The sequence below is a fragment of the Sceloporus occidentalis genome, unplaced genomic scaffold (assembly GCF_023333645.1).
Source record: "Sceloporus occidentalis isolate IW3139 unplaced genomic scaffold, rSceOcc1.0.p SCAF_114, whole genome shotgun sequence".
NCBI classification, from domain to species: domain Eukaryota; kingdom Metazoa; phylum Chordata; class Lepidosauria; order Squamata; family Phrynosomatidae; genus Sceloporus; species Sceloporus occidentalis.
In genome coordinates this window covers 1,397,501-1,418,843 of record NW_028317094.1, presented here as the reverse complement: position 1 = coordinate 1,418,843, position 21,343 = coordinate 1,397,501, and the positions used below count along the sequence as shown (strand labels likewise).

General features: G+C 43.0%; 1 protein-coding gene across 1 annotated transcript; it reads right to left on the bottom strand.

The window, feature by feature from the left end:
• Positions 1-365: 365 nt before the first annotated feature.
• Positions 366-18,613, bottom strand: LOC149282455 (uncharacterized). The gene is made up of 3 exons (XM_089498200.1): positions 18,579-18,613; positions 17,115-17,219; positions 366-5,629 (listed from the first exon to the last, which is right to left on the bottom strand). The coding sequence occupies exons 2-3, from the start codon at positions 17,170-17,172 to the stop codon at positions 2,061-2,063; spliced, it is 3,627 nt and encodes a 1,208-aa protein (XP_089354326.1). The 5' UTR covers positions 17,173-17,219; positions 18,579-18,613; the 3' UTR covers positions 366-2,060.
• Between the last annotated feature and the right edge of the window lie 2,730 nt (positions 18,614-21,343).

Sequence of the window (21,343 nt, the reverse complement as noted above, 5' to 3'; positions counted from 1 at the left end):
TTGTTCCTTTCCATGATTTTTCCCATTCCTCTATAGTTATAGTTTTATTTGTATCACGTGCCCATCTTACCATGCTGTGTTTAATTTCATCTTCTAGATCTCTTTCTTTTAATAGTTTATAATACTTGGAAATGTGTTTACCTATTTTTTCCATCATGATTTTATCTATTTCGACAACTATGTACCCCCTAAATTGGGACCCAGGAAAATATCAGTTCTCATGTATGCAGATGATACTATTTTATTGTCACAAACACAGCAAGGTTTAAGGACATTGTTGAAGGCTTTCAGTCAATTAGCTACACAAGACAAGCTGAAAATCAATCACAAGAAAACAAAAATACTAGTTTTTGCTAATAGGCATATAAAACATACATGGTGAATTGATGGGCAACTTATAGAACAAGTGAAGTCCTTCAAATATTTAGGACTAAATTTTTCCTCAACTGGATCTTGGAGTTGTCATTTTGAAAATACAAAAACAGTTGCTATTAATACAGCCAACTCTCTATTAAGATTATACTGGAGCAGAAGTGGTAAACAGTTCCCTCCGGCCATTAAAATCTTTGAGGCTAAAGTTATAGCTCAGTTGCGTTATGGGGCTGAAATTTGGGGGACTAACATAAAATCTAACTCGGAAACAGTCCAAAATAATTACTTGCGAGCAATTTTAGGTCTTCCCAAAGGAACCGAGACCGCTATCCTTCGGTTGGAAGGTGGTCTCCGTACTGTTAAGGCTATAACTCAGGTTCAAGCCATTAAATACTGGCTCAAACTTACTAATTGGATAGGACCAGCCCTTGTATTGATTGCTTTCAAAGAAATGTTGAAATTTGAAAACAAAACACTTAGATCTTGGAATCAAGAAATCCTGCAACTTATTGATTTGTATGGGTTCTCAAAGGACTCTTTGTGCTCTTTAAATTATGATAAAGCTGTAAAATATATGAAGTCCCATATTTTGAAACACGACTTTCAGTTAGATTGCACTTCTGTTGGCCTATCAAAATGTGCTCCTTGGTATACCAAACTCCCCTCCCAAATAAGTTATCCACAACATCTAATATAACTAATTTCAAACAGAGATATGGCTTCACAGCCTTACATTGTCAATCAATGATCACAGCTGTGGTGCAAAGGCGTTATCAAAGGACCATCTGGGAAGAAAGAGTTTGTCAATGTGGCTCCAACTCAGTTGAAGATCTAAGTCATTACATATTAGAGTGCCCAATTTATAAAGATATAAGAAATGCTTTATACAAAGACAATGTAAACGTATCAAACAACTCTGACTCATATCTGATCACTCTCTTATTAGGGGATACTGAAACAAGCATTTCTGAAAAAGTAGCCTGTTATGCCTTTAAAGCTTCAGTGTTAAGGAGGAAGTTCTATAAAGACGATGGTTGCGTCACAGGATAGTTTTGAAGCCCAACTATTCTTGAATATCCTCAGCTCTGTAAACCAATGTTATAGAGCTTTATTGTATCTGGCCCCTTATGCCTCTTTAGACCCATCTTACATGTTGCTGTTGTTGTTTTCAAAAGACAATTTTAACCCTGCAATGCAATGTACATTATACAATGTAGTTGTTGCTTATATTTTGTATGTTTTTATATGAACAACTTTTTTTGTAATGGTATATGCTATCCAAAAATAAACTTATCTATCTATCTATCTATCTATCTATCTATCTATCTATCTATCTATCTATCTAATTTATGCACAAGAAATTTGCCCGTATAAACATAATTCTGTACAGGTTTTCCTTGTACCTTTCTCATTTGATCAATTTGAATATTAAGTCCCGATTAATTTAGTCCAATTAATGATACCTGCTCTTCTTCATTTTCAAACATAAGTAGCAATTTATACATTTTACCTATCAAATGACTACCATCTGTGCATAAAAACTTTAAAATTATGACACACACACACCGGTACTGTCAGCTCTTCATATCCTCTCTCTTCCCCTTATCTGATAATATGTCAGCCATTATAGTTTAAACCCTTCATGTTCTAATCTTTTCCCAGAAAAGCTCTTTTGGCATTTCATACATTTATAAGGTTTTCCCCATGTGGCTTCTTTGATGTGAACACAGCCTATCATTCAGACTGAAGCTCTTCCCACATTCCATGCATTTATATGGTTTCTCCCCTGTGTGGGTTCTTTGATGTAAACGTAATTTTCCACTTTCAATAAAACTCTTCCCACATTCCATGCATTTATATGGTTTCTCCCCTGTGTGGGTTCTTTGATGTAGATGTAGATGTCCTCTCTGACTAAAGCTCTTCCCACATTCCATGCATTTATATGGTTTCTCACCTGTGTGGGTTCTTTGATGTAAACGTAATTTTCCACTTTCAATAAAACTCTTCCCACATTCTACACATTTATATGGTTTCTCCCCTGTGTGAATTCTTTGATGTAAACGTAGAGTTCTACTGTCGCTGAAGCTCTTCCCACATTCCATGCATTTATATGGTTTCTCCCCTGTGTGGGTTCTTTGATGTAAACGTAGAGTTCTACTGTCGCTGAAGCTCTTCCCACACTCTACACATTTATATGGTTTCTCCCCTGTGTGGGTTCTTTGATGTAAACGTAGAGTTCTACTGTCGCTGAAGCTCTTCCCACATTCCATGCATTTATAGGGTTTCTCCCCTGTGTGGGTTCTTTGATGTAAACGTAATTTTCCACTTTCAATAAAACTCTTCCCACACTCTACACATTTATATGGTTTCTCCCCTGTGTGAATTCTTTGATGTAAACGTAGAGTTCTACTGTCGCTGAAGCTCTTCCCACATTCCATGCATTTATATGGTTTCTCCCCTGTGTGGGTTCTTTGATGTAAACGTAAAGTTCTACTGTCGCTGAAGCTCTTCCCACATTCCATGCATTTATAGGGTTTCTCCCCTGTGTGGGTTCTTTGATGTAAACGTAATTTTCCACTTTCAATAAAACTCTTCCCACATTCCATGCATTTATATGGTTTCTCCCCTGTGTGGGTTCTTTGATGTAGATGTAGATGTCCTCTCTGACTAAAGCTCTTCCCACATTCCATGCATTTATATGGTTTCTCACCTGTGTGGGTTCTTTGATGTAAACGTAATTTTCCACATTCAATGAAACTCTTCCCACATTCTACACATTTATATGGTTTCTCCCCTGTGTGGGTTTTTTGATGTTTATGTAGATCTCCATTCTGACTGAAGCTCTTCCCGCATTCCATACATTTATATGGTTTCTCACCTGTGTGGATTCTTTGATGTTTATGTAGATTTCCACTAACACTGAAGCTCTTCCCGCATTCCATACATTTATATGGTTTCTCACCTGTGTGGGTTCTTTGATGTTTACATAGAGTTCCTCTGTCGCTGAAGCTCTTCCCACATTCCATGCATTTATATGGTTTCTCCCCTGTGTGGGTTCTTTGATGTAGATGTAGATTTCCACTCTCACTGAAGCTCTTCCCACATTCCATGCATTGATATGGTTTCTCTCCTGTGTGGGATCTTTGATGTGAACGTAGACTCCCACTCTGACTGAAGCTCTTCCCACATTCCATGCATTTATATGGTTTCTCCCCTGTGTGGGTTCTTTGATGTAAACGTAATTTTCCACTTTCAATAAAACTCTTCCCACATTCCATGCATTTATATGGTTTCTCCCCTGTGTGGGTTCTTTGATGTAGATGTAGATGTCCTCTCTGACTAAAGCTCTTCCCACATTCCATGCATTTATATGGTTTCTCACCTGTGTGGGTTCTTTGATGTAAACGTAGAGTTCCACTGTCACTGAAGCTCTTCCCACATTCCATGCATTTATATGGTTTCTCCCCGGTGTGAATTCTTTGATGTAAACGTAGAGTTCCCCTGTCACTGAAGCTCTTCCCACATTCCATGCATTTATATGGTTTCTCCCCTGTGTGAGTTTTTTGATGTTTATGTAGATGTCCACTCTGACTGAAGCTCTTCCCACATTCTACACATTTATATGGTTTCTCCCCTGTGTGGGTTCTTTGATGTTTACATAGAGTTCCACTGTTGCTGAAACTCTTTCCACATTCCATGCATTTATATGATTTCTCCCCTGTGTGGGTCTTCTGATGGGAATGTAGACTATCACTCCGATTGAAGCTCTTCCCACATTCCATGCATTTATATGGTTTCTCCCCTGTGTGGGTTCTTTGATGTAAACGTAATTTTCCACTTTCAATAAAACTCTTCCCACATTCCATGCATTTATATGGTTTCTCCCCGGTGTGAATTCTTTGATGTAAACGTAGAGTTCCACTGTCACTGAAGCTCTTCCCACATTCCATGCATTTATATGGTTTCTCCCCTGTGTGGGTCCTTTGATGTAAATGTAGATGTCCACTCTGACTGAAGCTTTTCTTACATTCCATGCATTTATATGGTTTCTCTCCTGTGTGGGTTCTTTGATGTAAATGTAGATGTCCACTGAGACTGAAGCTCTTCCCACATTCCATACATTTATATGGTTTCTCACCTGTGTGGGTTCTTTGATGTAAACGTAATTTTCCACTTTCAATAAAACTCTTCCCACATTCTACACATTTATATGGTTTCTCCCCGGTGTGAATTCTTTGATGTAAACGTAATTTTCCACTTTCAATAAAACTCTTCCCACATTCTACACATTTATATGGTTTCTCCCCGGTGTGAATTCTTTGATGTAAACGTAGAGTTCCACTGTCACTGAAGCTCTTCCCACATTCCATGCATTTATATGGTTTCTCCCCTGTGTGGGTTCTTTGATGTAAATGTAGATGTCCACTCTGACTGAAGCTCTTCCCACATTCCATGCATTTATATGGTTTCACCCCTGTGTGGGTTCTTTGATGATTACGTAGAGTTCCACTGTCACTGAAGCTCTTCCCACATTCTACACATTTATATGGTTTCTCCCCTGTGTGAGTTTTTTGATGTTTACATAGAGTTCCACTGTTGCTGAAACTCTTTCCACATTCCATGCATTTATATGATTTCTCCCCTGTGTGGGTCTTCTGATGGGAACGTAGACTATCACTCCGATTGAAGCTCTTCCCACATTCTACACATTTATATGGTTTCTCCCCTGTGTGGGTTCTTTGATGTTTACATAGACTTCCACTGTCACTGAAGCTCTTCTTACTTTCCATGCATTTGTATGGTTTCTCCACTGTGTGGGTCCTTTGATGTGAACGTAGACTATCACTCCGATTGAAGCTTTTCCCACATTCCATGCATTTGTATGGTCTCTCTCCTGTGTGGGTCCTTTGATGTGAACGTAGGTTTTCACTCTGATTGAAGCTCTTTCCACATTCCATGCATTTGTATGGTCTCTCTCCCATGGGAACGCTGAAGTGTGTGTTTAATTGTGATTTGCATTTGCACATTCTCCCACAGGCAAGACATTCATCTTGGTCTGAGTATAAAGTCAGTTGTTCAGGAAATTCGGCACCCTGAGAGGCAGAGGAGTTGTTCTTCTCGTTTTGCCTTTGTTTCCCCCTTTTTCTTTTCAGTTCCTTTTCATTTCCAAACTCCTCTTTTTCCATGAAAGGCTCCATAATTTCCATTGATGTCGCAGGTGGCTCCTCATAGTTCTCTCTCTGCTGCTCATTACCTGCTTCAGGAAAAGGAGAACTAATTAGGAGCCAAGCACAGAATCAATCTGAATTACTTTCTTTATTTTATAATCTCCCCATTCTTTTTTTAAATAATCTTTATTGAATATTTACAGAATAAAAAAGGGGTACAATTCTCTATACTTTATACATTCCATATTCCATTCTATTAACCCCCTCACCCCCCTTTCCTTTCTTCTATCTATTTTTGAGTGCTGCTTCTATTTTAGCTGTGCGACCCACATTCCTCAAAAAGTATGTTTCCCTTCACCTTTATCTCACCTTCCTCCATTCCTCTCTGGCTTATATACTAAGAATGTACACCTTTCCGTATCTCTACAGCTTACAACACAGAATCGGTATAGCCTTCCTCCTTCTCTTACTCTTACCCATATTTGATTTTCCTCTTCTGATATTTCTTCTTTTAGTTTCATAGTAATTGTATCCATCTCAGTTACTTTACTTCCAACCAATTTTCAATTTTAGGTACTTCTCTGTTTCTCCAATATTTAGCTATTGTAATTCTGACGGTGGTTATTAAATATAAAAGTGGTTTTAACTTTTGTCTTAGAGTCTTATTTTCTACTATGTTTAATAAACACATTTCCGGTATAAGGGGGAAGTTCATTTGTATTATTGTCCTGATTCTCTTAGGTACTTCAATCCAGAATTTTTTTATCATAGGACATGTCCACCACATATGAAAGAGACTTCCCATATAATGTGAGCATAATGTGAATTTTAAATCTTGTCCTCAGGCTCTTTTCCATGCATCAAATTGTATACTTTTCACATTCTATGGTACAGTGGGTGCAAAATATACAATACAAATTTTATATTTTGCACCCACTGCACCATACAATGTTTTATTTGTTCATGTTCTAGTTCCAGTTTTAGTATTAATTTATAATTTTTTTCTATTTTCTTCCTCCCTTTATCTAATAATATCAAATCCATTTCCGTCTTCTTTTGTATTAATCCGAATTGCTTTACATCTGCTTTATATCTTTCTGTTAATTGATAGTATAAATACCAATTTATATTATATCCTTCTCTAATCATTTCCTCTCTTGATTTCATTATTAATTTCCCTTCCGATATCTTTAAAAGATCTTTATACCTCAACCAATCTTTCCCTTCTATTCTGCCTTTCTTTAATATTGCTTCGTGTGGGGAGGTCCAATCTGGCAATGCTCTATATATTTTTTCCTTATATTTCATCCATACTTTCCATAACGTTTTCCTTAGTATATGTTCTTTAAACTCTTTATTTAATTCTACCTTACCCCACCACATATATGCATGCCACCCATATCTTAAAATGAATCCCTTTAAATTTAATAATTGTTCATCTTTTAAATCAATCCAATTGATAATCCATTCCAGACAACATGCATGAAAATATAATTTCAAATTTGGCATTCCTAATCCCCCTCTTTCTTTGTCATCCATTAATGTTGTCCACTTAATCCTTGCCTTCCTTCTGGCCCACATGAATCTCTTTAAATCCCTTTCCCATGTTGTAAAGATTCCATCATTGTAAATTATTGGCAAATTTTGAAATAAGAATAAGATTTTGGGTAGGATGGACATCTTAATTAATGCTATTTTCCCTAATAATGATAGTTGCAATTTGTCCCATTTTTCTAATTTTTCTTTATTTCCTGCCAACCCTTTTTATAATTGCTATCAAATAAATCACTATTTTTCTTAGTAATATTTCACTTTTTTTGTATCCTAATTCCTATTTTCCCCTGAAGTGTTTCTTGTTTCTTTTTTGTCACATTGCACGTAATTCTAGCCGATTTTTCTTTATTTATTTTTAATCCCGCCTGATCTCCAAATTCATTTAATATTTTAAAAACTTTAGGTATATTTTCTATAGGGTCCTCTACCACCAGTACCACATCATCTGCGTACGCCCTTACTTTTATCTCCCTACCTTTAATTTCGTTCCTCGTATTGATTTTTCTTCTCTAATTTTATTACAGAGTATCTCCAAACATGTTATGAATAGTAAAGGTGATAATGGGCATCCCTGTCTTGTTCCTTTATTTATTATACATTATTTTGTTCTAATTCCATTAACTATAATTCGGGCCGATTGAGCCTTATATAATTCTTCTATCCATTTTGTGATGTTGTTTCCTAAGTCTACTTTTTTTTAATACTTTTAACATAAAATCCCAATCCAAATTATCAAAATCTTTCTCTGCGTCTAGGGATAACAGTGCTACTTCTTTGCTTGGGTTTTTGTCATAATATTCAATTAGATCAATTATGATGCTTGTATTTTGTTTAATTTGTCTACCTGGTAAAATACCACACTGGTCTTCTTTTATCCAATCTTTTAAGATTATTTTAATTCTTTCTGCTAGAATGGTCGTAAATATTTTATAATCCGTGTTCAGTAGCGAAATAGGCCTATAATTTTGTGGGCAATCCAATTCTTTTCCTTCCTTAGGTATTAAAGTTATATTCACCTCTTTCCATGAGTTGGGAATACCTTCTGTTAATATTTTATTAAACACTTTTTCAAGGGGTTCTAATAATTCACTTTCAAAGATTTTGTAGAAATATAATGTATATCCATCTGGACCAGGAGCTTTACCTTTCCTCCCTTTCCTGATTGCTTCTCTTATTTCATCCTTCGTGATTGTTTGATTCAATTTCTCTTTGATTTCTTTTTCCATGTCGATTCTTTCTATTTTCTCTATATATTCTTCTAAATTTTCCTGTTTTCTTTTGCTCCCATCTTCTTTCCTATATAAATTTTGGTAGTATCTATGAAATATTTCCCTGATTTTGAATTGTTCCGTTATTACCTTTTGATTTTCTCTTAATGCCATGATTTGTCTTTCTTCTCTCATTTTTTAAACTTTATATGCAAAAAATTTCCCTGCCTTAGTTCCATATTCAAACTGTCTTTGTTGTGTAAATTTCATTTTTTTAACAATTTCATCTGTCATTTTTATATTGAGTTGATGGGTGTTCTATTTGTTCTTTTTGCTCTCTTTGTATTTTTTTCCAAAATTGTTTTTATCCCATTTTGTTCCTTTTTCTTTTTCCCCCGCTTTTTTCTTTATCAAATGCCCCCTTATTACTGCCTTAGCTGCATCCCAAACAATTTTCATATTAGTGTCTTTTTCCAGATTTTCCTTAAAGTAAAATTTTATTTGTTCCCTAATTTCTTTTTCTGTCCTTTTTTCTTTTGTTTTTCTTGTTTTTAATAATCTTTATTAAGTTTTACATAATCACTATATACAAATAAATTTTCCATAAATAACAATTCATCTAATCTCCATCTATAATCACTTCCTTTTCTCAATAACTCCAAATAGACTTGGTTATGATCCAAATTTTTATTTACTTTTATCTTTGTTTCTTTAATATTCCCTGCCAATCTCCCCATTCTGATTTACTTCTGTTTAGAATATGAGACTCTTCTTTCCTGCAAATATTTTTTTAAAATTGTATTTTTATTGACATTCAGTCCAACATAAATAACCACATACCAACATCAGACATGTCCAGCGAGACAGAAAACTTACATGTCCTTTATTTTGGTAAAATACACATAACAAAAAGGTTTGAGTTCCTTCGACCGGGGATCACTTTTCCATCTCTCTTATGAATTTATTGCTTTACTTTAATATCTTTTACAGTTGGCCCTTCTTATACATGGATTTTTTATACATGGATTCAAGCATCCACGGCTCGAAAATAATCAAAATATAAGTATAATTTTCAAATGTCAAACCTTGATTTTCCATTTTTTATAAGGGACACCATTTTGCTATGTCATTGTATTTAATGGGACTTTTGGCTCCCATCACCACCGCCACCGGGCCTTTCCCGCAAGGAGGGCAAGCCTTGAAGGCCCCCAGCACTGCCACCCGGCCTCCTCACTGCTACCTCTTGGCCTCTAACACCGGTATCCGGTCCTTCTGTGGTGGCGGAGGTGGCGAGAAGGCTGGGTGACGGTGCTGGATGCCTTGAAGACCTCTGGCACTTCTGCTCGTCCTCCTCACGCCACCGCCATGCGAAAGGCCCAGTGGCGGTGGTGTTGGGGGGCAAGAGGCATCTAACACTGCCATCCAGCCCTTCTGCGAGGGCAGCAAGGAGGCTGAGGCTTGGCCTCCAGCACTGCCACTGCTTTTCCCGCTGTGGCAGTGGTGAGGAGGGAGTGCAGAAGGGGCTTCAAGGCTTCCAGCACCAGCACTTGGCCTTTCCCATGGCAAAAGGTAAGTAAGGAGTGTAGTGGAGTCTCCTTCCTTGGAGGTCTTTAAGCAGAGGCTAGATGGCCATCTGTTGGGGATGCTTTGATTTGGATTTCCTGCATGGCAGGGGGTTGGACTGGATGGCCCTTGTGGTCTCTTCCAACTCTATGATTCTATGATTCTAAGCAGGGAGGGAAGGGAAGAGAGGGACTTTTGTTTCCAGTGGCGGTGTGTGTGCATGGGCGCCATCATTGGGAACAATGGCCAGGTTTGCCATGCTCAAATCCGCGTATCAGGAGGGCGCACTGTATTCTTCTGTTTCCTCCTCATCCAACGTGTCCTTTTTTTTATTTTTATAAATTTTATTTAGAATAAAGTATAACAACATAAAGAGAAAAGAAGAGTTAGAAACCATATAGCAACCTATAGGAAATAAAAAATAAAACAACAACAACAAAAAACAAACATATAACTCCACTACATATTAGTTCTACACACCAACACTTTAACACAGAGACATCTATTTACATAAGACCATAGATATCATCGTTGTCCTTCTAGTTCTTCTTCGTTTTGGCACAGCGTAAATTTGTTAGTTCCTTTCCACGATTTTCCCAATTCTTCTATAGTAATGGCCTTTTTGGTATCCTGTGCCCATTTTATCATACCATGTTTAATGGTTTCATTTCAAAGGTCTCTATCTTTTAATAACTTATAATATTTTGCTATACATTTCCCTTGTTGATCCATCATTATTTTATCAATCTGGTTTTTTTCTATGGTCAAGCCAATTGTTTCATTATCTATCGTAAAGCGACTTTTCAGTTGGTTATATAGGCCTGTTACAGACTGCCAAAATAAAGCTGCTTTGGGTCTCTTTGGAGGTATGCTGTTTAAATGATGCATGCATCAGAAGAATCCGGAAGCTGCACCAAAGCTGTACTCCAGTGCTTAGGAATGTAGTGTGGCTTTGGCGCGACTTCTGGACTCTTAGGACCCATGCATCATTTAAAAAAGCATATCTCCAACAAGGCCTGAAGCAGCTTTATTTTGGCGGTCTGTAACAGGTCATAGAAACCAATCTTGCATCTCTCCTTTGCCATGGATTTCTTCCATTTCCTTCATAACATATTTCCCTTTGGATGTTATGTTTATTAAATCTCCATCTCTGAACCACTGTCGATCTTGACATTTTGTTCTTCTAGAGTATGCTTTTCCTGTATGGATACCCAAGCGGGAATGTGATTATAAAACGGTTGCTTCACTTTGTACCAAACTTTTAATAGGGATCTTCTTACTACGTGGTGGTTAGAAATAGGATTACCTTTAGGTTTTATATACCACAGATATGTATGAATAACAAATTTAAATCAGAGCATTCCTTTAGTTTTCATATGTTTGATCTCACAGTATAAAAGGGACTAGATTGAGTTGTAGTTGGAAAAACCATTTGTGTGTCTGGAACATCTGAATCAGTTTTAATATTGTTATTACTTGCTGTAGTTAGACAAACATTACTATTATTAGTACTTTTGTCAATTGATATTTCTTCAATAATTTCAAGGGTTGGGTGGATACAGCTCACATTTGACCTTACCAGGCCTTTTGTTTTGGATGCTACTTTTTTAAAGGTCCTATTACTATGTAATAAGCCATTCTCAAAGTTATCCAAATATCTCATTTCAGTCCAAGTTAATGGGTTTATCTCTGCTGTAATTGTCTTTCTATTATCTCTCTTCTCACAGATTTCAAAGGGAGGCTCTTTTATTGAGCACACATTTAAAAGATATTGCTTTAGTTTTTCCAGTCTAGTTATTATTTCTGTTTGTGTAATCTGGGATAGACCTGAAAATGATTCAATTAGCTCCTCTTCCTCTTTGGTAATTGCAAGACTTGAAAGGTGAGATGATTCAATAGCATTAAAAGGTATACTATCTTTCTCGTTGTTAGATTTATTTGAATCACGTTTTCCAGATTGAGTCTTAGTTTGGTCTTTTATATTCCGGGTTTTGTTTGGAAGAATAGTAGATACAGTCGGTATATGTACTATCAATGGCTGAGGAGGAGCTGTGTTCGTAAAGTATCTGGAAACAAAAATACTTTCCCTTAAAAGTAAAGTTTTACATTTGCATATTAGGGTGACAAATTCAATTTCACTAAATGTGATCAGGGCACGTGCACGACAATTATTGAAATACAAAAAGGTAACCTGTAGGATATTATTGACAGTAATTTGATTTGGGTATATTTTTTCCAAGACTGTTAGTAAATGGGGTTTGCGTCTAGCCTGTGATAGTATACCAAAGGGTTTAGGGAAAATTGACAAAACAATTTTGTACTGACTAAGGATATACTGATGTTCCTTCTTTCCTTTTAAGTTTGTATTTTTTGTTGCATAAGATAGTTTATTTATAGGATGTTTTATAGGTGCTAGATCCATTTCTACTAGTTGGTCTGTTGAAAGGCTTGAGATGTTATTTTGTGCTGGCCAAATGGCCATAATAAAGTTATTATTATAAATCAGAGCATTCCAAGTTTAGCACGTTTACGTCCCTCAAACTAATCCGTTCTTCTAGCCAATGAAGGCTTGCAGCGTAGGAATATAACTTAAAGTTTGTTAAGATACATCCCCCCTTTAGTTTGTCCTCTGTTTTTCCTCCTTCAACGTGTCCTTTTGTCCAATTGTGGCATTTCATAAATGTTTGTTAACCATTGCTTTCTATTTGGAATTGTCTCTGTTTTCCACTTTTGTGGACTAAATGTTCTAGAACATTCTGTTAGTAAACAGAAAACAAACTTTCCGTGTTCCTTCCCCACATTTCCCTCTCCATCCCTAATACAAATGTCTATTGAGTAAATAATAATTCTATCTTTAACTCCGTTCTTAAAACTATACAGCACTTTTTAAATAAAGGTTAATAATAACTTTATGAATTTCTGTCCAGTATTTTTTTGTTTCTGGGGGAATTCCACCAAAAACGGAACTAGGAACCTGGGACAGAATGAGAACATTTCCAACAATTACGCTTGGAGTTTTTGCAGATATAGGAAAATTTTTGGGATGGGATGAGTTCCACTTATATGATGATGATGATGATGATGATGATGATGATAATTTTATTTATATGTATCCCGCCTCTCCCTTTGGAGCTGAAGTACAAAATTACAATTAGTTAAAATACATTCTCATAATAAAAAGAAAAACGTTAAGAAACATCAAAAAACATAACGCTAACCTATATATTATGAATGCTCTTTCCTGCTCTCTTACGGTCAATTCCCTTTCTCTAACGCCAACCTGGGACTGAGAGGGGCCAGAGGGAGAAGGCCATGGGGCAGAGAGGAAGGAGTCTTGGGGGTGCCCTCTTTCTTTCTTTGTTTCTTTCTCTCTTGGGGGTCAGTTCCCTTTCTCTAAGGCCAACCTGGGACTGAGAGGGACCAGAATGAGAGGTCCATGGGGCAGAGAGGAAGGGGTCCCCCTCTTTTTTTCTCTCACTCTTGGGGTCAGTTCCCTTTTTCTAAGGCCAACCTTGGACTGAGAGGGACCAGAGGCAGAAGGCCATGGGGCAGAGAGAAAGGTGTCTTGGGGGTCCCCTTTTTCTCTCTCTTGGGAGTCAGTTCCCTTTGTATAAGGCCAACTTGGGACTGAGAGGGGCCAGAGAGAGAAGGCCATGTGGTAGAGAGGAAGGGGTCTTGGGGGTCCCCTATCTCTCTCTCTCTATCTATCTATCTATCTATCTCTATCTCTTGGGAGTCAGTTTCCTTTCAGTAAGGCCAACACAGGACTGAGAGGGGCCAGAGGGAGAAGGCCATGGGGCAGAGAGGAAGAGGTCTTGGGGGTCCCCTTCTTTCTTTCTCTCTCTTGGGGTCAGTTCCCTTTCTCTAAGGCCAAACTGGGCCTGAGAGGGGCCAGAGGGAGAAGGCCATGGGGCAGAGAGGAAGGGGTCCCCCTCTTTCTTTCTCTCACTCTTGGGGACAGTTCCCTTTCTCTAAGTCAAACCTGGGCATGAGAGGGGCCAGAGGGAGAAGGCCATGGGGCAGAGAGGAAGGGGTCTTGGGGGTCCCCCTCTTTCTTTTTCTCTCTTGGGGTCAGTTCCCTTTCTCTAAGGCCAGCCTGAGCCTGAGAGGGGCCAGAAGGAGAAGGCCATGGGGCAGAGAGGAAGGGGTCCCCTTCTTTCTTTCTCTCTCTTGGGGTCAGTTCCCTTTCTCTAAGGCCAAACTGGGCCTGAGAGGGGCCAGAGGGAGAAGGCCATGGGGCAGAGAGGAAGGGGTCCCCCTCTTTCTTTCTCTCACTCTTGGGGACAGTTCCCTTTCTCTAAGTCAAACCTGGGCATGAGAGGGGCCAGAGGGAGAAGGCCATGGGGCAGAGAGGAAGGGATCTTGGGGATCCCCCTCTTTCTTTCTCTATCTCTTGGGGTCAGTTCCCTTTCTCTAAGGCCAACCTGGGCCTGAGAGGGGCCAGAGGGAGAAGGCCATGGGGCAGAGAGGAAGGGGTCTTGGGGGTCCCCCTCTTTCTTTTTCTCTCTTGGGGTCAGTTCCCTTTCTCTAAGGCCAGCCTGAGCCTGAGAGGGGCCAGAAGGAGAAGGCCATGGGGCAGAGAGGAAGGGGTCCCCTTCTTTCTTTCTCTCTCTTGGGGTCAGTTCCCTTTCTCTAAGGCCAACCTGGGACTAAGAGGGGCCAGAGGGAGAAGGCCATGGGGCAGAGAGGAAGGGGTCTTGGGGGTGCCCTCTTTCTTTGTTTTTCTCTCTCTTGGGGGTCAGTTCCCTTTCTCTAAGGCCAACCTGGGACTGAGAGGGGCCAGAATGAGAGGTCCATGGAGCAGAGAGGAAGGGGTCCCCCTCTTTTTTTCTCTCACTCTTGGGGTCAGTTCCCTTTTTCTAAGGCCAACCTTGGACTGAGAGGGACCAGAGGCAGAAGGCCATGGGGCAGAGAGAAAGGTGTCTTGGGGGTCCCCTTTTTCTCTCTCTTGGGAGTCAGTTCCCTTTGTATAAGGCTAACTTGGGACTGAGAGGGGCCAGAGAGAGAAGGCCATGTGGCAGAGAGGAAGGGGTCTTGGGGGTCCCCTATCTCTCTCTCTCTCTCTCTCTCTCTATCTCTTGGGAGTCAGTTTCCTTTCAGTAAGGCCAACACAGGACTGAGAGGGGCCAGAGGGAGAAGGCCATGGGGCAGAGAGGAAGGGGTCTTGGGAGTCCCCTCTTTCTCTCTCTTTTGGGGGTCAATTCCCTTTCTCTAAGGCCAGCCTGGGACTGAGAGGGGCCAGAGGGAGAAGGCCATGGGGCAGAGAGGAAGGGGTCTTGGGGGCCCCCTCTTTCTTTCTCTCTTGGGGGTCAGTTCCCTTTCTCTAAGGACAACCTGAGACTGAGAGGGGCCAGAGGAAGAAGGCCATGGGGCAGAGAGGAAGGGGTCTTGGGGGTCCCCATCTTTCTTTCTCTCTCTCTTGTGGTCAGTTCCCTTTCTCTAAGGACAACCTGGGCATGAGAGGGGCCAGAGGGAGAAGGCCATGGGGCAGAGAGGAAGAGGTCTTGGGGGTCCCCTTCTTTCTTTCTCTCTCTTGGGGTCAGTTCCCTTTCTCTAAGGCCAAACTGGGCCTGAGAGGGACCAGAGGCAGAAGGCCATGGGGCAGAGAGAAAGGTGTCTTGGGGGTCCCCTTTTTCTCTCTCTTGGGAGTCAGTTCCCTTTGTATGAGGCCAACCCGGGACTGAGAGGGGCCAGAGAGAGAAGGCCATGGGGCAGAGAGGAAGGGGTCTTGGGGGTCCCCTATCTCTCTCTCTCTCTCTCTTGGGAGTCAGTTTCCTTTCAGTAAGGCCAACACGGGACTGAGAGGGGCCAGAGAGAGAAGGCCATGGGGCAGAGAGGAAGGGGTCTTGGGAGTCCCCTCTTTCTCTCTCTTTTGGGGGTCAATTCCCTTTCTCTAAGGCCAGCCTGGGACTGAGAGGGGCCAGAGGGAGAAGGCCATGGGGCAGAGAGGAAGGGGTCTTAGGGTCCCCCTCTTTCTTTCTCTCTATCTTGGGGTCAGTTCCCTATATCCAAGGCTAACCTGGGACTGAGAGGGGCCAGAGGGAGAAGGCAATAGGAGAGAGGAAGGGGTATTGGGGGTCACCTTGTTCTCTGTCTTGGGAGTCAGTTCCCTTTCTATGAGGCCAACCGGGGCCTGAGAGGACCAGAGGGAGAAGGCCATAGCACAGAGAATAAGGGGTCTTGGGGGTCCCTATTTCTTTCTCTCTCTCTTGGGGGTCAGTTCCCTTTCTCTAAGGCCACCCTGGGACTGAGAGAGGCCAGAGGGAGAAGGCCATGGGGCAGTGAATCACAGAATCATAGAGGTGGAAGAGACCAAATCTCTATCAAAGCATATCCAACAGATGGCCATCCAACCTCTGTTTATAGACCTCTAAAGAAGGTGACTCCACCATAATTTCCGAGGATGGAATGTATTCCACTGTCAGACAGCCCTTACTGTCAGGAAGTTCCTCCTAATGTTGAGATGGAATCTTTCATCCATTGCTCCACTGGGTCCTAGTCTCTGGAGGAGCAGAAAACAAGTTTGCTCCCTCCTCAACATGACATCCCTTCAAATATTTAAACAGGGCTTTCATATCACCTCTTAACCTTCTTTTCTCCATGCTAAACATCCCCAGCTCCCTAAGTTGTTCCTCACATTTTAGTTACCCGCCTTTGGACTCATGGCTCCGGTTTCTCCACATCCTTTTTGAATTGTGCTGCCCAGAACTGGAAACAATATTCCAGGTGGGACATGACCAAAGCAGAATATAGTGGCACTATTACTTCCCTTGATCTAGACACTGTACTTCTACTGATGCAACCTAAAATTGTATTGGCCTTGTTAGCTGCCGCATCACACGGTTGACTCATGTTCAACCTGTGGTCTACTTTGACTCCTTGATCCCTTTCACACGTATAAGTTTATCGTTCAGCCAGTTGTCCCCCATAATCCTATATCTGTGCATTTCATTTTTCTGCCCTAAGTGGAGTACCTTACATTTCTCCCTGTTGAAGTTCATTTTGTTAGCTGTGGCCCAACTTTCTAGTCTGTTCAGGTCATTTTGAATCTTGATCCTGTCCTCTGGAGTATTAGCTACTACTCCTAATTTGGTATCTTCTGCAAATTTGATGCGTATGCCTCCAATTCTGTCCTCCAAGTCATTGATAAAGGTGTTGAATTGTCCTGGGCCCAAGACACAGCCCCACTGGACACCCCACTGGTCACTTCTCTCCAGGATAAAAAGAACTCTCTTGGGTTCTCAGTTACCTTTCTCTGGGGACTGTTCTTCATCCATCTTCCCTGGGAGCTCCTTCTCCTTCGCCATTCTCTGATGTCCGAATGCACAGCTCCTCTTCCTTTCTTTGGGATTTCCTATGGGGAGGAAGAAGGGAAGGGGGCAGGTCAGGCTCTGCTTCCCCAAAAGTCCCTCCAGAGAGGAGAAGGGGCCCCAGGGCCCAGATGGGACCCTCAAAGGGGGCTGGGAAAGGCCCCCCTCCTTCCTGCTGGACCATGGGACCCAGTGGGACCCCTCCTGTCTCAGCCCTCTTCTGACCCGTATCTATTTGGGGGTGCAGGAGTTTTCCCTTCCCAAAGAACCCCCTTGACCCACTGGGTGCCAAGCAGCCCCTTCCCTGCCCCCCATGAACCAGGGGGAGCCAAAGCGTGTCCAGGGGCATCTGCCCATGGAAGAGGGGGCTTTCCTAGAGACTCTGGGAGGCTGCAGTTTTGGGGGCCCTTAGGACTTTCCAGCCCAGTTCCCTGAACTCTGATACTAGAGGTCTCTTTTGGGGAATCCTCAGACCCTCCAAGAAGGTCCAGATCCCAGGATCCAGGAGGAAGGAGCACTAAGACATCCCCCTGTCTATGCACCAAGCTCCAGGGATTCTGGGGGATGCAGTCCAAGAGGAAGGAGTCCTGAGTGGATGAGCAATGCCTCCTCTTCAGGGATGATGGCCACACCTAGAATCCCCTCTTTAGAGCTATTCTGACCAGGGGATTCTGGGGGATGCAGTCTGAGAGGAAGAAGACCTGGGTGGAAGAGCAATGCCTCCTCTTCAGGGATGAAGGCAACACCCAGAATCCCCTCTTTAGAGCCATTCTGACCAGGGAATGATGGGGGATGCAGTCCAAGAGGAAGGAGTCCTGAGTGGATGAGTAATGCATCCCCTTCAGGAATGAATGCAACACCCAGAATCCCCTCTTTAGAGCCATTTTGACCAGGGGATTCTAGGGGATGCGGTCCAAGAGGACCTCTTCCTTCCTTTGGGACCTTCATAGTCTGCTGTCCTTATTCAGCCCCCTTCGAACGTCCAAGGTCTCTTTCTGGGAAGGGTTGCCTATCCCATCATCCCCCAAAGGCCCAGAAGAGGGCGGAGGGAGGCAGGGCCCACTCACTCTCCCTTAATGGCCCACTCAGATCCTGGCCCTCTCTCCTTATTCAGCCCCTTCCCTCCCTCTATTTCCCCCAATGCCACTTTCCAAGGCAAGGTCCCTCTGGTTCTGGAGGGCCAGCTGCTCTTCTTCCTTCCAAAGGCTGCCTTTGTCTGAAAACCAGGAAAGGAGAAGGGAAGCCCAGGGCGAAAGGGAGGCGGCAGCTGTATCGTTATCATTGCTATTACCCTCCATACTCAGCTACCTTCCTTCCCCCAAATGTTGGAGGTCTTTTTATGGGAGTGATCTCCTGTCCCATCATCCCCAAAGGCCCAGAAGAAGAGGGAAAGGCCCACTTACCTCCTCCTCCTCCTCTTTGGAGAACCGGAAGCAGAGCCCCCACCCTCCCACTTCCGCCAGGCAACGATTTCAGCACAGAGTCAGAGGAAAGGGGCGGAGCCAGAGCCCTAAAGAGGCCTCACTTCCGCCCGGCCCTAAAATGGCGTCCAGCCATAGAGAGGACCCTCGGAGGACTCTGAGGGAAAGGCGCCCGCAAAAGCCCCGCCCAGAAATTGGGCTCCAAAACCAGATTAGAGAGAGAGAGAGAGAGAGAGAGATGATTTAGAAAGATCTCTATCTACATTTAGGTTTATAAAAGTACAGTACTTATACACAAACACACACACACACACACACAGAGACACAAAGTCTGCCCCTATACAGTACTTTATACAATTTATTCTATGCTTAGTCTATATATATGAATGTAAACACAAACTCTGCCTCTGTGCTGTATATACTTTATTCTCAAATCATAGACTCATAGAGTTGGAAGAGGCCCCAAGAAGGGCCCTGATCCAGCCCAACCCTTTTATTCTGCCATGCAGGAACTCTCCATCAAAGCAGCCCCACTGACATATGAACATCCAGCCTACGCTTACAGACAGCCTCCAAAGAAGGAGACTCCATTACACTCCAAGGCAATGTCTTCCACTGTGGAACAGCCCTTACTCTCAGGAAGTTCCTCCTAGAGTTTCAGAGGGACTCTCTTTTCCTGGAGCTTGCCATCCACCAACACATGAGCCGGACCTTGACATTTGCACCTGGATCTCTGGAAGGTCTCTCCGCTCATCATTATGTTGGTGGCCACCTTCACTGTCCGCTTGTTGTGGCCAGACTTCTCTGGGGCCGTGGCAGTCTACGTGGGGGGCTCTGTTGCCACTGACAGCAACCCAGGGTTCAAGAGCCACTAGGAACCGGCCTGGACCCTCGGCCCATGAGGCTGGCCAGAGGGAAGACCAGCTGTAAAGGCCACTTGGGGAGCCAGTCCTCTGGGGATGGAGGCTGGAAGGCTGCCAAATGGAAGACCATCTCTTCAGCTCCAAGGGGCCACTTTTTGGCTACAATCCAAAGGCAGGAGGGGGGAATGCTCAATGTGCCCAGAAGACCCAGGGACCACATTGGGCAGCTTGAGGGGAAGGAAGAGGAGGGAGAGTGGCCTTGGCCCCTGGCCTAACAGATGAGTCTATGTATTCCTGCATGGCAGACAAAGTGGATGGACTGGATGACCCTTGGGTTCCCTTCCAACTCTAGGACCCTATGAATTCCTGCATGGCAGAAGAAGGGGCTGGACTGGATGGTCCTTGGGCTTCCCTTCTGTCTCTAGGCCTCTATGTATTCCTGCATGGCAGAAGAAGGGGATGGACTGGATGGTCCTTGGGGTTCCCTTCTATCTCTATGACTCTATGTATTCCTGCATGGCAGAAGAAGGGGATGGACTGGATGGTCCTTGGGTTCCCTTCTGTCTCTAGGAATTTATGTATTCCTGCATGGCAGAAGAAGGGGATGGACTGGATGGCCCTTGGGGGTCTCTTCCATCTCAAGGACTCTATGTATTCCTGCATGGCAGAAGAAGGGGCTGGACTGGATGGCCCTTGGGGGTCTCTTCCATCTCAAGGACACTATGTGTTCCTGCATGGCAGAAGAAGGGGCTGGACTGGATGGCCCTTGGGGTTCTCTTCCATCTCAAGGACACTATGTATTCCTGCACGGCAGAAGAACAGGCTGGACTGGATGGTCCTTGGGGTTCCCTTCTGTCTCTAGGAATTTATGTATTCCTGCATGGCAGAAGAAGGGGATGGACTGGATGGCCCTTGGGGGTCTCTTCCATCTCAAGGACTCTATGTATTCCTGCATGGCAGAGGAAGGGGATGGACTGGATGGCCCTTGGGGGTCTCTTCCATCTCAAGGACTCTATGTATTCCTGCATGGCAGAAGAAGGGGCTGGACTGGATGGCCCTTGGGGGTCTCTTCCATCTCAAGGACACTATGTGTTCCTGCATGGCAGAAGAAGGGGCTGGACTGGATGGCCCTTGGGGTTCTCTTCCATCTCAAGGACACTATGTATTCCTGCACGGCAGAAGAACAGGCTGGACTGGATGGTCCTTGGGGTTCCCTTCTGTCTCTAGGACTTTATGTATTTCTGCATGGCAGAAGAAGGGGCTGGACTGGATGGCCCTTCGATACCCCTTCCAACTTCCTGGTCCTATGTATTCCTGCATGGCAAAAAAAGGCGATGGACTGGATGGCCCTTCGATACCCCTTCCATCTTCCTGATCCTATGTATTCCTGCATGGCAAAAAAAGGCGATGGACTGGATGGCCCTTTGGGGCCCCTTCCATCTTCCTGGTCCTATGTATTCCTGCATGGCAGAAGAAGGGGATGGCCTATATGGCCCTTTTGGGCCCCTTCCATTCTCCTGATCCTATGCATTCCTGCATGGCAGAAGAAGGGGCTGGACAGGATGGCCCTTAGGGGTCCATTCCATCTTCCTGGTCCTATGTATTCCTGCATGGCAGAAGAAGGGGGTGGCCTATATGGCCCTTTTGGGACCCTTCCATCTTCCTGGTCCTATGTATTCCTGCATGGCAAAAAAAGGCGATGGACTGGATGGCCCTTCGGTACCCCTTCCATCTTCCTGGTCCTATATATTCCTGCATGGCAGAAGAAGGGGCTGGACTGGATGGCCCTTAGGGGTCTATTCCATCTTCCTGATCCTATGTATTCCTGCATGGCAGAAGAAGGGGATGGACAGGATGGCCCTTAGGGGTCCATTCCATCCTCCG

Bases quoted from the DNA above. Each gene is read 5' to 3' on its own strand.
- LOC149282455 (XM_089498200.1), bottom strand. From the start codon at position 17,172: ATGGCGAAGGAGAAGGAGCTCCCAGGGAAGATGGATGAAGAACAGTCC. The intron at 5,630-17,114 runs GTAACTGAGAAC...CTTTTCCTGAAG, and splicing joins AGAACAGTCCCCAGAGAAAG to CAGGTAATGAGCAGCAGAGA.